Genomic DNA, 17,179 nt, shown 5'->3' on the forward strand with positions numbered 1-17,179 from the left:
TAACCTCAAATATTCTGGTTTTAGTTTCTTTTATGTAGACTTACAAGGTGATTTAGTGTATATATAGAAAAGAAAAAAATTGAGAAAAGCTGATGATGTATTCAAACTAGAAATTTTATTGTGGTCGTAAGAATTAAAGTTGGAAAATTACCTATTTTAAAGTTAAAACTTTAAAATTGTGTTACCTCTGATTGAGGGAAATGCTAAAGGCTGAAAACGGTTAAGACTATTAAGATGCTTAGATTTCCACTTGCTATTACATTCTATTTGTAATCACTTTCACATATTGTAGAATATCTCTAAAGATCAAAAAATTCTTTAGATATTTCTAAAGCAAAAGGATTTTTAAAAATAATTTGTTATTGGGTACAGAAAAAAAAATGTGTAATATTTGGCAAACTGCTATAACATAATTTTTATAGATAATATTCAAAGTATGTTTTGGTAAAACCTTCTCTCTTAGAAAGTGGACCTAAGACAGACACTTTAGTGTGATCATGCTAAATGTAGTTCTATCAGCTTATAAATATAACCTTAAGTTATTACATGAAACAGGAGAAATTTATGCTGTTTCCTGGGAGCTATAGGTATTTCTAAATATTCAATTTTCTGAGGATTGGCATTAAACTTCTACTGAACTTAGTTTTTAAATTAAATGCATTTCTTAATGTCAGAGGTCACAGAAAAAAATATGCATTGTGTGTATATATGTATGTAGACACATTTAAAAAATGTATACATGTAGATATATATATATATATAGAGAGAGATACTATGCATACACACACACACACACACACACACACACACACACACACACACCCTATGCGTATTAGTCAAGTAATTCACACAGTTATAATATATTTAAACCTGGCAATAACTTCTCATGGACTAGAGATGTTAAAATATTGTGTTTTTTTCTACGTAATTATCAATGTGGGAATGGCAGTAGAGAGGGACTTCTAGTATAAAACAAGGTTGGAAATCTTTTTATCTAAAACATTATATCAGTGTAGCATGAAATTCATCATGTTTGTTACAATAAATTTGCAGAGCGAGGAGTTAGAGCTCCAAGTCCATCTGGAGCTCCAGCCATCAATTTAAGAAACCTTCCATATGACAGATGTGCAAGTGGTTTGGTTTCCCTGTGGCTTAAGGATGCCACAGGGGAAAAAACAGACTCCTCTCTGCATCTTACTGAATGCAGACTTGAGTCATTTGCATTTCACCTTTGCAATTTTTATTTCATATGAGCAACTTTCATTGGTTTTCCTTTTTGTCTAAGGAGACAAATTGATCATTACTACTAACAGTAGCCTTATTTAAAACAATTATAGGCAAACAAAGCAAAACAAAAGTAACCATAAGCTTTGGGATGGACTGAATGCTTGTGTTCCCCACAAATTCATGTTTTGAAACTCTAATCTTCAGTTTGATGGTATTCGGATTTAGGACCTTTGCAAGGTAATTAGGGTTAGATTACAACTTATATAAATAAGATTACTGTCTATTGTGTGAAGGTGCTGTGAGGTCACAACCAGGAAGAGAGAACCCTTATCATTGAGAGAACAAAAATAAAGAACTGACTGATATTACTCAACTTGGAGATTTACTATAAAGCTACGGTATTAATGACCTTGTGGTACTAGTGACAAATTTATCAATGAATCAGAATAGAGAGATCAGAAATAGAGTTACGTAAATATAGTTGACTGATCTTCACTAAGGAAGGAAGGAAATACAATGGAAAAAAAAGAGTCTTTTAAATAAATAGGCTTGGAACAACTGGATATCCCTTGTTGGGTGTGGTGGTGAATTCAAACACAGATCTTATTCCTTTCACAATAAATTAATCAAGTTGGATTATAGACCTCAATGTCAAACAATGATCTATAAAATTTCTGGAAGATAATATAAGGTAAAATATAGATGGCTTTTGTTTAAGGTTAATTTTTAATACATAATATCAAAACACAAGGAAATCTATGAAGAATTACCTGAGTTTTATTAAAATAATAATTTAAAAATCTTCTTTGTGAAAGATGCTGGTAAGAGAACAAGAAAACAACTCATAGATTGGGATTAAATGTTTGCAAAACATATATCTGATAAAAGACTTATCCAAAATACACAAAGAACTCTTAAATTTCAGCAAAAGATAAATAAAAACCTGATTTTTAAAAAAACATGGGCAAAATTCTGAAAGACACTTTACCACAATGGTAAAGTTATCAAATAAATATACAAAAAATATGCTAAACATCATATATCATTGAGAAACTGAAAATCAGAACATAAATGAGATACATTACCTGCCTTTTAGAATGGCCAAAATCCAAAACACCAGCGACACCAAATGACAGCAAAGATGTGGATGAATAGGGGTTCTCATTTGTTGCTAGTGGGAATGCCAAATAGCACTTAGAAGAAGTCTGGTACTGTCCAATAAAATCAAACATACTCTTATCATAAGGTCCAAATATCATGTACTTTGCTATTTATCCAGATGAATTGAAAAGTTATCCACACAAAAATATGCACACAGGTAGTTAGAACAAGTTGATTCATAACTACTAGTACTTGGACAATATCAATCATGCCCTTCAGTAGGTAAATGGAGGAATAAAATGGGGCATATCCAGAGAATGGAATATTATTCCATATGAAAAGACTAAATCAAACAATAAATGGAGACACTAAAGCCATGGGGAAAGCTCATATACATATTACTGAGTGAAAAAAAATTGAAAAGGCTATATGCTAGATGATTCCAATAATATGACAATCTGAAAAAGCCCAAATTACAGACATAGTGAAACGATTGGTAGTTGCTAGTATTAAGAGGATAATTTGGGTTGAAAAGATGGAAGACAAAGGGTTTTTCGAGAAATGCAAGTATTCTGTATGATAGTAGAATGGTAGATATAATGGTCATTATATATTTGTTGAAGCCCAGAGAGTTTATAGCACTAAAATTGAACTACAGTGTAAAAGATGGACTTTGGCTGATAATTATGTGTCCATATAGGTTCCCTCAGTTATACAAATGCACCATTCTGATAGAGTATTGATAGGGAAACTATGAAGGTATTGGGATATATGGTATATGGGAACTCTGTACTTCAATTTGGCTGTGAATCTAGAACTGCTCTAAAAATTCAAGTCTCTTAAATACAACTTAACAAAAGACATCCAAAAGGCTGAATCGAAAGCCCCCACCCTTTTTTTTCTATAGAAATACCATTTAATCATAATGCATGGATTGGGCATTTGTGAGAAATGGTTAAGAGGGTCCTGCATCTCAAGTGAGCATTAAGTCAATGATATCAAAGTCCCTGGGAAGATCTATGCCCTTGTTTCACCACAACCCTGCCCCCAGCACAGTTTCATGTGGTTGAGAGAAAACTTCACCTCCTGGCTTCTCCCCTGGGTGGAATGAAAAAGGGTAAAATGTCCACCACCATGATTTTTTGGCGGCTTATTCTCAGACTGGTTTCTGTCTTGTTCAAATCTCAATCTGAGTGCTGACAGGAAAGGGAAAGTAGAATGGGGCCACAGAGAATAGAAAGATGTACCAAGAACATATTTTTAAAAATGCTCAACTTCACTAATCATAAGGGAGATGCAAATGAAAAAAAAAATATCACTCTCAAGCAATAGATGGCCACTGTCAAATGAATGAGAACTAATGACTGTTGGGAAGGATTGGGACAAATCTTGTACACTGCTAGTACAAATGTAAAATTGTGTAGGTATTCTGGAAAACTGTATGGTGGTTCTCCAAAAACTTAAAACTAGAATCCCAACAATCCACTTTCAGTTATATATCCAAAAGAATCCAAAGCATGATATTCTTTTTAAGTTTTTTTATTTGTTCTTTTTACATATACACGACAGAGTATATTTTGACATATTATACATATGTGGAGTATAACATATCCTAAATAGGATCCCATTCTTGTGGTGTTTCACTGGCCGTGTATACATATGTGAACATGGGAAATTTAAGTCTGATTCATTCTACTGTCTTTCCTAATCCCATCTCCCATCCCTTCCTTTCATTACCCTTTGTCTAATCCAATGAACTTCTACCCTCCCCCCAACCGCTGAGTGTTAGCATCCACATATCAGAGAGAGTATTTGGCCTTTGGGTTTTGGGGATTGGCTTATTTCACTTAGCATGACAGTCTCCAGTTTCATTCATTTACTGGCAAATGCCATAACTTCATTCTTCCTTATGGCTGAGTAATATTCCATTGTTTATATATTCCATATTTTCTTTATCCATTCATCTGTTCAACCAACCTAGGTTGGTTCCATAGCTTAGCTCTTTTGAATTGAGCTGCTATAAACATTGTATGGCTGCATCACTGTAGTATACTGATTTTAAGTCCTTTGAATATATACCAAGAGGTGGGAGAGCTGGGTCAAATTGTTGTTGCATTTCTGAGAAATCTCCATACTTGAAGATTCTCCATACTTTATCTTGAGGAGATATTTTCACACCCCATGAATATGGTATTATCTTTATTATTATTGTTATTGTCATCACTGTTGTTGTTGAAATGACCAATCTGTCCACTGACAGATGAATAAAGAAAATGTAGTATGCACGTAGATTGGAATATTATATTGCCTTTAAAATAAGGAAATCTCATCACTTGCTGCAGTGTGAATGCTGTAAAATCGAATGTTTTGTTCCCCCCAATTCATGTTGAAACCTAACCACTAATATAATTGTGTAGAATGTGGGTTCTTAGGGAGTTATTGGGTCTTGAAGATGGACCCCTTTTGAGAGGAATTAGTGCCATTATGAAACGACCCAAGAGAGCTAGGTTTTTTTCCTCATTTTTCATTTCACAAAGGATACAAGGAGAAAATCTTCACATGCAAACCAGGAATTGGGCCCTCATCAGACACCAATATCCTTGCACCTTGACCTCAAATGTCCCAGCCTCCTAAACAAATGGTGAACAATGGCTGAAACAACTAGTGGTGGTGTAAATCTCCAGTTCTAAGATCATCATTATAGCAACCTGAACTAAGACAGAAGACAGACCTTGAGGACATCATGCGAAATTAAATTTAGCCAGTCACAAAAGGATAAATATTGTATGCTTTGACTCAAAAAGTATCAAAGCAGGGTCTGGGCTTATAGATCAGTGGTGGAGTGCTTGCCTAACTTTCATGAGGCATGGGGTTCAATTCTCAGCACCACCATAAAATAAATAAAATAAAGGTCCACCAACAACTAAAAAAAGTTTTAAAAAATATCAAAGTAGTCAAAATTATAAAAACAGACATAGGTGGTTTGCAAGGGCTGGAAGAGAGGAGAGTAGTATCTAATAGATATAGTTTTAGTTTTGCAGATGGGTCAGGTATAAAGATCTGTTGTACAGAGTTGTGAATATGCTTAATGTTATTAAACTATACACTTAAAAATGGTTATGATAGTGAATCTAATGTCATATGGGTTTTACCACCATGAAAATAATAAAAAAATTAGAAAACTTTCATAGAAAATATGGATTGGTATAGTAGAGTATCTGGATAACAGTGGTCTCTGAAGGCAATGAGAGAGTAATGGAAAATAAAGAATATAAAATGGGTTTATATAAAATTTCTCTCTTTTCTCCATTCTCTAAGAATCTGAAACACTGCTATAGTAACAATTCCTTCAGTCTTTGGGGTGGGGTTGTATCTATCATATTATTTTCTTAATTTTTTAAATTTTAAAGTGATTCATAAATAGCCACAATAAAAAACAGTCTAGTAGTATGAAGATGTTATTAAACATGAAACAATTATAACTGAAGTCTCTTTTCTTTCAAGAGGGTACATCTCTGAACTTGTATAGACCTAGTGACACTCAATTTACTAGGCTTTTGTTGCCCTAAAATTATTGTTCTCTGGAGTGAAAAACAATGAAATCAGAAGTGAGTAAATTGTCTAGCGTAGTCCCCTTCTTAGCCACAGACTATGTTCTAAAGGTCTCAGTGGATGTCTGAAGTTTCCTTATGTACAGAATCCTATATAAGCTATATTTTCCTATCTACAGATTCAGGGTGACCAGCTGCATTGTCTATTATTAATAGGATTTTAAATTATATTCCTTTATTTTTTCAAATAGTTTTGCAGTTCTGGAAAAAATATATCTATAAAGTTTATACAAAGTTTTACATATACCTATAACTAGCTAACCATAATTTAAGCAGAACAAGTATTGCAATATACTTTAATAAAATACACTTTAATAAAAGTTATGTGAATATGGGTTCTCTTGCTCTCTCAAAATACCTTATTGTACTGTACTTGCCCTTCTTGTAAAGAGGTGAGATGGCACAATGCCTAGGTCATGAGATGAAGTGTGGTGAATGATGCAGGCACTGTGACAGCCTTAGGCTACTCTTGACCTTATGATGTGTCCAAAGGAAGGTCATCTGTTTCCACTGATCCTGGATTGTCAAGCCCTAGACAATGTCAATGGTTGATGACAGGCATAGACAATTGTGGTGGTTGGGAATCCTTCACACAGTTGAAGAATTTTTGCAAAGTTGTTTCAAAGAACACTGTAATCAGAACTTCTTTTTTTTTTAAATATCAAATATTAGTGTGGAGGTGTAAGTCCTTCAGTGATCACAGAGATGATTATCCTATATTACATCAAAATATTTTATTCCATAATGTTTTCCTTTAATGTCTGTTTAATTTTAAATAATTAAGCCGATTTTTGTAATATCCACATTATGGGTTTTGCTTCAGCTGCTGCTGCTGCTGCTGCTGCTGCTCCTCCTCCTCCTCCTCCTCCTCCTCATTCTTCTTGCTTTTCTCTGTCCCTTCTTCCTTCTCCTCCCTTTCCTCTGTAAATAACAAGTTCTTCTGATTCCTCATCTGTTAACCCTTCAATATATTCTTAAACTTCTTCATCAGGTTTATTAGCAAATTCTTCTTCAGCAATATGTCTTTTCTGAATACTTTTCTAATTTCTCTATCCATGCCTAGAAACCTTTGAAACCACTCATGATTTTGCTTTGTAAGTATTTCCAGAAGGTATTTACAGTTTCTAGATTTAATTCACTTATTACATCTTATATGAGTGGTATTGCATCAGCAATAGTGAATGATTTTCAGCACTGCATTATGTCCAGATTAGGGTCTTCATCAAATGCTGATCAAATATTTTCAAATTTCAGGTGTGTGTGTGTGTGTGTGTGTGTGTGTGTGTGTGTGTGTGTGTGTCACAGATCAGATAATGCCCTGGTATATGTGGCTGAGGCAGTCAGGTTGTACTTGGAGATAAATATCCACCCTCAGAATTTTCATCTTCATAGCAAACAGATTCGGGATGACCAGGTGCATTGTCTATCATTATGAGAATTTTAAATTCCAATTCTTTCTCTTCCAAATAGTTTTTCACTTCTGGAATAAAGCATCGATGGAACCATTACACATAAGATTTCTGTCATCCATGCTTTCTCCTTAAATGGCAAGAATATGCACAGCAATTTTTTTTTTGTTTGAGAGCTTGTGGATTCTATACTCTGTACACTGTGTTTGGCTTTACCATACATCCTGAAGCATTGGCACATAGCACCAGAGTTAATCTCTTTTCTATTTTTTATGCCTGCTGTCTCCTGTGCACTTTATTAAATATAGGTCCCTTTGGGCAGCTTTTTCCAGAAGAGCTCAGTTTCATCACAATTGAAGGCATGCTTTGGATGCCTCCTTAATCAACTTATTCAAGTCTGCCAGAAATGTGGCAACAGCATCTACATTGGCAGATGCAGCCTCTCCAGTAATTTTATATTTATTAATCCAAACCTGCTTCTATATCTGTGTAACCATCCCCTACTTGCAATAAATGACTTGGACTCTCATTTCAGGGGATCCCTTGATGAATTCTTTGTATAAGATAATGCTTTATGGTATAAAATGATACTCACAGTTGGAACATATTTTCTGTTCATGTCTTTGTTTATTTAGTTTTTTTATGTGGTGCTGGGGATCAAACCCAGTGTCTCATGCATGCTAGGCAAGGGCTCTACCACTGAGCCACAATCCCAGCCCTTCTATTTGTCTAATACCCAGAAATGAATAACTTTTTCCATCTTAACTAAGCACTTGCCATGTGTTGTGGTCGTAACTTTTATATAATTTGAAGTGTGATTGCAAAACTAGCATAAGTTTACTTTTATTTCTTCACAATTTCACTGGTAAATATTTTACCATAGATATTTTCAACCTCAGCAGATGATTTTTTTCCATTATTAAGCTGAGAACTTTAACTTTTTCACTTTAAAGAAGTTTTTTACATCTTCTCTTTGCCATACTCAGGTCACAAATGTCTCTATTCTTGTACTTTGGTGCCATTATTGAGAGAAATAAGGATAACTTGAACATAAGCATTGTGGTACTGTAACAGTCAATCTGATAGCTGAGATAGCTTACTAAGTTACTAATAGCTGGGCAGTGTATACATCATGGATGTACTGAACAGATGGATGATTCATGTCCCAAGGAGGACAGAGAAAGATGATAAAAGATGTTATCATGTTTTTCAAATGGTGTGTAATTTAAATCTTATGAATTGTTGATTTCTGGAATTTTCCATTTTATGTTTTCTGACTATGGTTACCTTCAATTGACTTGAAACAGACTAGCGAAAGGAAAAAAGAAGTAGAAGTACTGTAATCTCATTTAACTTTATTATGAAGTAATTTTTTCAATAGTTTAGTGGTTTTACCTTCCTCTAAACTGTGTCCACCATGATCTTCATAATTATCAGCATTAGAATATTTAATTCACTCCCTTTTAAATCTTTTCAAATTGTATAATTAACATAATTGTGTTCTTATTTTACTGTGTGACTTTGATATGAGTGGGTACATACACCTGGGGGTGAGTACATCCACCTGGGGGAGGGTGAACTCTCTGACCTGCTAAGGCCTGCTTTTTTGGACTGTTTTTATCATAAGATAGAAAATATTTTCTGTCCCCACAAACTGACTCCTTCTCTCATATATCTGATCTCAGAGAACAGTATAATTATTTTTTTATTACTCTGTTCGTCATTTTTAACTCACCCCTATTTCATTAGAAGACATTTTTTTGGTCTTTATCTTCTTTACATGTACACTGAACTCTATAGACTAAGATTCCTGGTCCCTCTACATCCTTATGTCCATTTTTTCCAAAAGGAAGAAAGAGTAACAATGGATGGGTGAATTTGCAAACAGAAACCACGTGCATTTCTGGTTCCTCATTTGTCTTTTCTTTTTGGTGCTAACTAGTTATAGGAAGTATGAGATCTGGTTAAATCGTCTGTTCTGTCAATCTACACAGAGAGGCTAGAACTTAAGAGAGTTTGTTTATTTCTGGGTTTCTATTTGGCTATTGATACAGATCATGAATATTACATTCGTGTGTAAAAATTGATATGTTGATCTGTTAATCTGCTACCACTCTCAGTTCTGAATTGCTTCAGAAATTGGGTTACGAAATAAAGTACTACATGGTGGACTTTTCTCAAACTTCTAACCCAAATCCCAAATTCTATAAGTACTGAATGTTACTATAGCTTGGATCTTTGCTCTCACCTCTAAACCATCTCTGTTTTGGTTTATTAGTTGCCAAAAGGAAAGAAATCATATAATTGTTCTAGGTTCCCCATGTCAGAGCTACCTCCAACACATCCTCCGTACTAACACCAGAAAAAGATATTTCTTAAAATAAAAATTTGGTATCTTGGTGTTTCTCCACAGTCCCTTGAGTTATTACATAATCCCAAATTGGTCTCACCTGACTATTTTGACCTGGTATACCAGGTCAAAACAGTCAATCATATATACTCTCATATCACAAGATATCCTCAAGCCAAATTCTGTCAATATTAAGAACCAACAGGTCTTAATTTTTTTTCTCATTGCCATAAAGACCTTGTATCATTACTCATCTAGGTAGGTAAACTTATTTTGTTAGTTTAGGTACTATCTTGCCAAGAAATCTTAATCCCATCTGATACATGCTTTTCCTCTGCATTCTTTTAATACACTGATAATCTTTACATTTGTTCATTAATTCTGTGTTATTCATCCATTCATCTTTCCTCCACCCATCTGTTCACTTGCTAATGATAGTATGACTACCAAATACAATAGTCTAAGAATTGTGCTGTGTATATACAAAGGTGAAAGAAAAGATGTCATTCTTGCTTCAATAGAATTATAACTTGTGTCAAAAGTTATCACATAGAACAGTAATGAAAATTATATTTGACTATTTTGTTCACTGTTCAAAAAATTTTCTTATGGCAGAGATGGCATTTTGGATTTAGATTTGGGACATCCATTATGTGCTTGACACAGAGATATTACACATGCATATTAAATAATTTCATGTATAAAAAATCAACTTTTATAAATATTTTCCAACTTCCATAATTTCAGAAGTGATAAACTTAGTTGTTCCAAATATATAGATGAAGACTTCTGGTTCAGGTTTATTCTGCAAAGTTGAGTCTTGTGAGAATATTGGGAATAAAGATGAGGAGATGTTAAATTCATTGCAGCAGTGGAAGAACAAAGTTTATTTACCTAGTGGATTAGAAGGTTTATCCAGACCTTGGTTCTGCTTCTCAATACCAGCATCTAAAACTCTCTTGGTTCCCATTGATCTTCTATGCCATGTCTTTGGGGATCCCATTTATTTGGACTGCTCTGAACTCTTTTTCCATGTATTTGGAAATCTTCATTGTGTAAACTCTTTAAAGAAATAGAAGAACACCTAAGTAATTCACCTGTATTATTTCTTAAGGTAATTTGCCTGTGGACATTCCATCTCCACCAGAAACTTCTGTGCCAGTAACATTACCTCCAAACAACTGCACAGACAATGAATTTGTCTGTAGGTCTGATGGTCACTGTGTTGAAAAGATTCAGAAATGTGATTTTAGATATGACTGCCCTGACAAATCAGATGAATTATCATGTGGTAAGTGAATCACTAAATTTTGTATTGATTGTAGCCATAAAGTAGATAAGAAAATGCTAGTATAATCTTAGGTAGTACAGTCTAATGTCATAAAAATTTCCAGCATGGCTCAGCATACTTCTTAGTGTGAGATCTACTAATATAAAGTTAAAAGTAGAAGAATCGGCATGCATTTTTCTAGCAGGCCCCCAACAGGAAAGTGTCTTTAGATTAATGTTTTGTATTCAAAACTATTTTTTTAACTATACTTGACTCAGAGATTACCATTTACTACCTGTTCTTTATCCATTCCCCTTTTTGTATCTACTCCTAACACCATTAAATATGGACTATTTAGAGAAGCAGCATTACAACACCTCAAATTAGATTCATTCATTCAAATTTGGCCATTGCCAAAATGCACATATAACAGTGAACACTGTATCAAATATGTAGAGGTCATAAGGAAAACAATTTTAGTACAGATGGGACATATACTTAAGTATCTAAATGATGGAAGTAGTGCAGTCACTGTTAATGACAAAGATGGAGTGCACTTCGGGTTTTCTATAGTACACATAGGAATTCATTGAATTGATTTTTTTTACTCTAGCAACAGAATTTAAGATAGATAGATGTGTGCTCACAGAGAGAGAGAAAAAAAGTTTGTAAGAATTTTAAAAACATTCTTGTATGAAACTCGTACAACCAAAAAATTCACTGGGCTTATAATTTCCTGTGTTATTAGAATACAATCATTATAAGAAACTTAAAAAAAAAACTTTTAAGGAAACAAAGCAATATCAAACATTGTGAATCATATTGCCTTGAACTTATGTGGCTTGGAATTTTCAATAACCTCTCTAGAGAGAGAACTAAAATTTTGCTCTTCAATATTACTGTACAAAGTAGAATATACTTGTCAAAGCTGGAAAGTCATAAGATTGGCAATGCTTCTGTTGCTGCCAGCAACTACTTAACATCTCTGCATAAGAGAAGATTATTAGCAAATGAAGTTATTCTCATATTTCTATTACTATCAAGTCTTGAATAGAATAAACCTAGATATTTTTGAAACTCTCCTAGTGATTATGCAAACCACTTGCTAATTATTTTAATTGTTCTTAGGATTTAGATTATTATTTTAAAAGCCAAAAGTTAGAAAGTGCTGTATATGTAGGAATTGCTATTTATTAACCTATTTATTGTGACTCACTTTTCTCTTTGTTTTACTCTATCCAAGTTATGGAAGTTTGCACATTTGAGAAAAAAACCTTGTGTAAATGGTATCTGCCATTCCAAGAAAATTTACACCACGATTCAAACATATTCAGGTGGGGACTTGGTAATGGAAAAAGTATTCATCATGGGGAAGAAGACCACCGGCCATCAGTAGATCATACAAAGTAAGTAACCCCATATTTTTTAACCTATTTTGTAGGAAATATTTATCAAGCAACTTTCAAATTCTTGTTGTAGGCCAGTGCTATAGAGTAAAGATGAATATTTAAGCTAAATAATAAGAGCACCAAATGTCTTCTTTCATAGAATATTGAAAAAGAAAATTAAAAAACAATGAATGTTGGGGCTGGTGTTGTAGCTCAGTGGTAGAGCACTTGCCTAGCATGTGTGAGGCACTGGGTTCAAATCTCAGCACTGCATATAAATAAATAAAAAATAAAGGTCCATTGACAAAAAAAACAATAACGATGAATGTTGTGCATGTCATAGAAATTAGAGAAAAGCATGAATAAGTATATATATATATGTGTGTGTGTGTGTGTGTGTGTGTGTGTGTGTGTGTGTATTAACTTCACCACATCTTGAAAACCATTGTTAACATAAATTATCAGTTCTGGGCTGGGATTATGGCTCAGCAGTAGAGCGCTCACCTAGCATGTGTGAGGCACTGGGTTTGATCCTCAGCACCACATAAAAATAAATAAATAAATAAAAGAAAGGTATTGTGTTCAACTACAACTAAAAAAAAATATTTTAAAAAATTATCTGTTCTTACTCCCATTAGAAAAGCAATCATGAATACAAATAAGAATAAATGCTGTGAGATGTGAAAAAAGGTACATTCATTCATTGTTGTTGGGACTGCAAATTTGTAAAACTCTGGAAAGCAATGAGGAAATTTCTCCAATAATTAGGAACGGAACCACCATAAGACCCAGCTACTATACTCCTTGGTATTTATCCAAAAACCTTAAATTCAGTATACTACTTTAATATTAATAGCCACTTTAATATTTCTGGCAGCAAAATTCACAATAGTCAAGTTATGGAATCAGCCCAGATGCCCATTAGTAGATAAAAAGATTAAGAAAATGTGGTGCATATACACAATGGAGGTTTACTCGGCCATAAAGGAGAATGAGATTAAGGCATTTGCCAATAAATAGTTGGAAGTGGAGAACATCATGCTAAGTGAAATAAGCCAAACTCAGAAAATCAAATGTTGAATGTTTTCTCTCTTATGTAGAATGCAAGAATCATCTCTTTGATTCATTGGTTCATCTCCACGGGAACCATATTTCTCACATGATAGGCAATTCATTAAACCAATAAATAGAGAGCATTACAAATGGAACATATGCTACAGAGAAAAATGGTAACAAGGAAAGGGTTAGTGTACAATGAATGGATTCTTCTAATGAAGCCCAAATGGAAATACTCTGCACTGGGTCTGTGCCAGAAGACCAGTATGGCTGGGGCAGATAAAGCAAGGGCAAACTAGATATCAAATGCAATTTCTTTCTTTATTGTATTCACTATTAATTTTTTTCAGTTTTTAATATTTTTTTGGAAATGTGAGAATATTTTACAGATTTGTAGGCTTGTTTTATATCCTTTATATATCAACTCCTGTTTTTATTATTTTCCTTTTTATTTTTTGTGTCACATTTTACACATTATTTTTATCACATGGATTATATGCACATAGTCTAAAAGTGACAGAGGAGTGACAGTCTTATAATGACAAATAACTGTACTACTTCCAATGATTCCAATCCAATTTCCTGGAGCTGTCTTCATATGCCCTAAGACTTGATTCACTCTTCTACCTTTTATGAGGGATCGGTTATAGGTAACTGGTCCTTATTTATAAAATAATACACAGCCAAGACTTGATTCAACAACTTTAGACTATATTACTTTATTTGTCCTTATTAATTATACATGACAGTAGAATATATTTTGACATATTATACATATATGGAATATAAAAATCTCATTCTTCTGGTGGTACATGATGTAGAATTACATTGGTCATGTAATTGTACATGCATGTAGGAAACTAATGTCCGATTCATTCTACTATTAGACTTTATTGACTTCCTGTTATAAGAAATGGAACTCCTAGTGTCCTCCCAACCCCCTTTTTTATCTCTCCCATTTTTCCAATATTTTTGTATGCAACTTGGTTTAATTATTGTATCTCAGCAGTACTCTGGTTCTTTTTTTCATTTCTGTGTTGGATGTTTCATGATGATTGTTTCTTTTGTTTACAGTATCTTAGATTAAAATTAACAAGTGCCTCATTTATTTTCCTTAGATGTTTTGTGCACCTCATGATCTTTTCCCCAACATCAGTGTTAACTTCCAGGTGTTGAGTTAGCCAATCCCAAATAACCAAATGCCAAATGTTTTCTTTGATATAACGAGGCTGATTCATAATGGGTTAGGGAGAGGGAGCATGGGAGGAATAGATGAACTCTAGATAGGGCAGAGGTGTTGGAGGGGAAGGGAGGGGGCATGGGATTAGAAATGATGGTGGAACGTGGTGATCATTATTATCCAAAGTACAGATATGAGGACACAAACTCATGTGTATATATTTTGTCTACAGCCAGAGATATGAAAAAATGTGCTCTATATGTGTAATAAGGATTATAATGCATTCTGCTTCCATATATAAAATTTAAAAAATAAATAAAATGCTTAAGCTCATCTCCTCATCTCCCCACCCCAACTTTTCATGGAAGGCCTTCCTGTCAAGGTCTTTGCCATGTGTCTCTACACTTTCCTCTGTAATCTGCCAGCACAGCTGTTTTTCTGGTCCATCCCTTCAGCCAGCATAGAGTGTTAAATCCCTAGTTTCCTAAGCCCTATGACTTCCTGTTTCTTGTTTAAGACTTTTTCTTTCTACATTATCTCTGTTTCTCTTTTTTTTTTTTTTTGTATATTAGAGACTTTTATCCTTTGTTTGATAATCTTTGGGTCTCCATTAATGTTTAAGAATAAGGCCCTTAAAAGTTAACTTGAAGGTTTATACAAGTGATCCTGATGTTGTAGTCTTCATTGTCAGATGATATGTTCATCATGTTTTACCAGATGTCTCCGTGATGATGTTTGAACTATGGATGTTTTCCAATTTAAGTAGTTAATTTTGTCATTACTTAATGTTTTCTTTCTTACTTGCTCCATTTAGAAAATCCTACCTTAAAATTATGCAGCTATTTATGTGTCTAAACACACACACACACACCCATACACACACACACACACACACACACACACACACACATATATATATATATATATATATATATATATATATATATACACCCCTCCACACACACACATACACTCAATCTGGTGTGTTAGAACCTATTTATAGGGATAAGAATCTGAGATACTGATAGAAGTATTAATTTGACTTTGGAAGAAAGAATTTTTTTTTAATTTAAAAAGCAAAGATAAAGAATTAATGGTGTTGACTTAGGAGAATATTTATAAAGACAATAGAATATCCAAAAAAGTACAATTATATCTTCCAATATTAGTGGATTATTTTTTCTAATTTTCCAGCTTCTATCTTTCATGTACTCATCTTTATCTGTCTTATTTTTCATCTGTGGTTTTTATTACTTTTTCTCTAAAGTTTTCTTGTTCACTTTATCTTCTCATTTTCATTTAAAAAATTATTTTATTTTTGGACTTTGTTATTTCATTTTGCTTCATGGCTATCATCATGTATTTGGGTCTTCTTTTTCAGGGTTCAATAACTGATGCTTTCCCCTATTTTCTACTTCAAAAAGTTTTTCAGTGCTCATGACCTACAACATCACCTCCTTTTTCCTTGATTCTGATTTCAGGGAAACATTATGGCAGACAACAAAAGGAATCCCCATTTCACAGAGAATCTTTTGAAAATCTTCAGGCCTTTTTACCCCTGTCCACAGTTAAGATTCCATGACTCCCAACTGCTGTGGTTGCTGCTTCAAAGAAAACTAATGGCATATATGTTATCCTGTCCCTGACTGCCATGGCTAAAATTGCCTTTGATAGCAGTTATAAGATATTTACTATCCAGTCATATTCTTGGGCTGAACTTTTACCCTTTTTTGGAGCTCTCTTTTTCAATCATTTTCTTTTATTAAAATTATTCAAATTTTACCATAATTTGATTGAAATGTTAGCAGAATATCTGTGCAAACTATACAGAGTAGGCGGGTACTGATACTGCTTTGTTTTAATTGTGTTTTGTCAGTTGGCAAGTCATATTTTGGAATTCTCACATACAAATTTTCCCTTGGGCTACTTCTGACTCAAAATAAAGCAAATTTCAGAAAGTTTCTCTGCCTTAGGTAAATAAACCACATCTCACTAATGATCTATATTACCTTTAAAAAAGAGGTAGGCTGGACTAGGATCTCACATATCAATGTTGAAGTATAAATAGATTTAAATCAGCATATTATATAAGCCAATAGCTTGTTTGCATCTCCCCTCAACCCACCACCTCCAGTGGATGCAAATACCAGAGGAATCCCAGGCACTAGCATTTCTCAATTTGTTGCATTATTTTTAAATGTCTGGTGTTTTATGATTACAAACTAAAAGCCACAAAATTAAATATATTTTAAACAGGAATAGCTAATAGTCAGATAATATTTCATGGATGTGCTCTCCATGACAACAAATCATGAAGCAGGGAGTAGCCAGCCCCTAGGTCCATATCTATTCTTGTCTTTCTCTCTCTCTCTCTCACCTTCTCTCTAGCCAAGGAATTGTGGATATTTTTTACTTTGTGGTAGGAAATAGTTCTTATGCACCATGTATCCTATTCTGTGGCTTACAGTAAAACTCCAAGCACAGTTTTCCAAGTTTTGTGTTTTTTTATAGTTAATATTTAAAGCCAAGCTTTGCTAATTTAGAAAAAGGTTTTATTCTCCCTGGTGTCTGGCTCTAGAAATTTAAA

At 33.7% G+C, this 17,179-nt stretch overlaps 1 protein-coding gene across 1 annotated transcript in view; it reads left to right on the forward strand.

The window, feature by feature from the left end:
* Positions 1-17,179, forward strand: part of Malrd1 (MAM and LDL receptor class A domain containing 1) — a 656,113-nt gene that overhangs the window by 189,990 nt on the left and 448,944 nt on the right. Inside the window, exons 20-21 of the mRNA XM_077802928.1 lie at positions 10,813-10,989; positions 12,212-12,374. Coding sequence (XP_077659054.1) covers positions 10,813-10,989; positions 12,212-12,374 — 340 coding nt within the window. The remainder of the gene's footprint in view (positions 1-10,812; positions 10,990-12,211; positions 12,375-17,179) is intronic.

Source organism: Urocitellus parryii, chromosome 9, assembly GCF_045843805.1.
Source record: "Urocitellus parryii isolate mUroPar1 chromosome 9, mUroPar1.hap1, whole genome shotgun sequence".
Classification (NCBI taxonomy): Eukaryota; Metazoa; Chordata; class Mammalia; order Rodentia; family Sciuridae; genus Urocitellus; species Urocitellus parryii.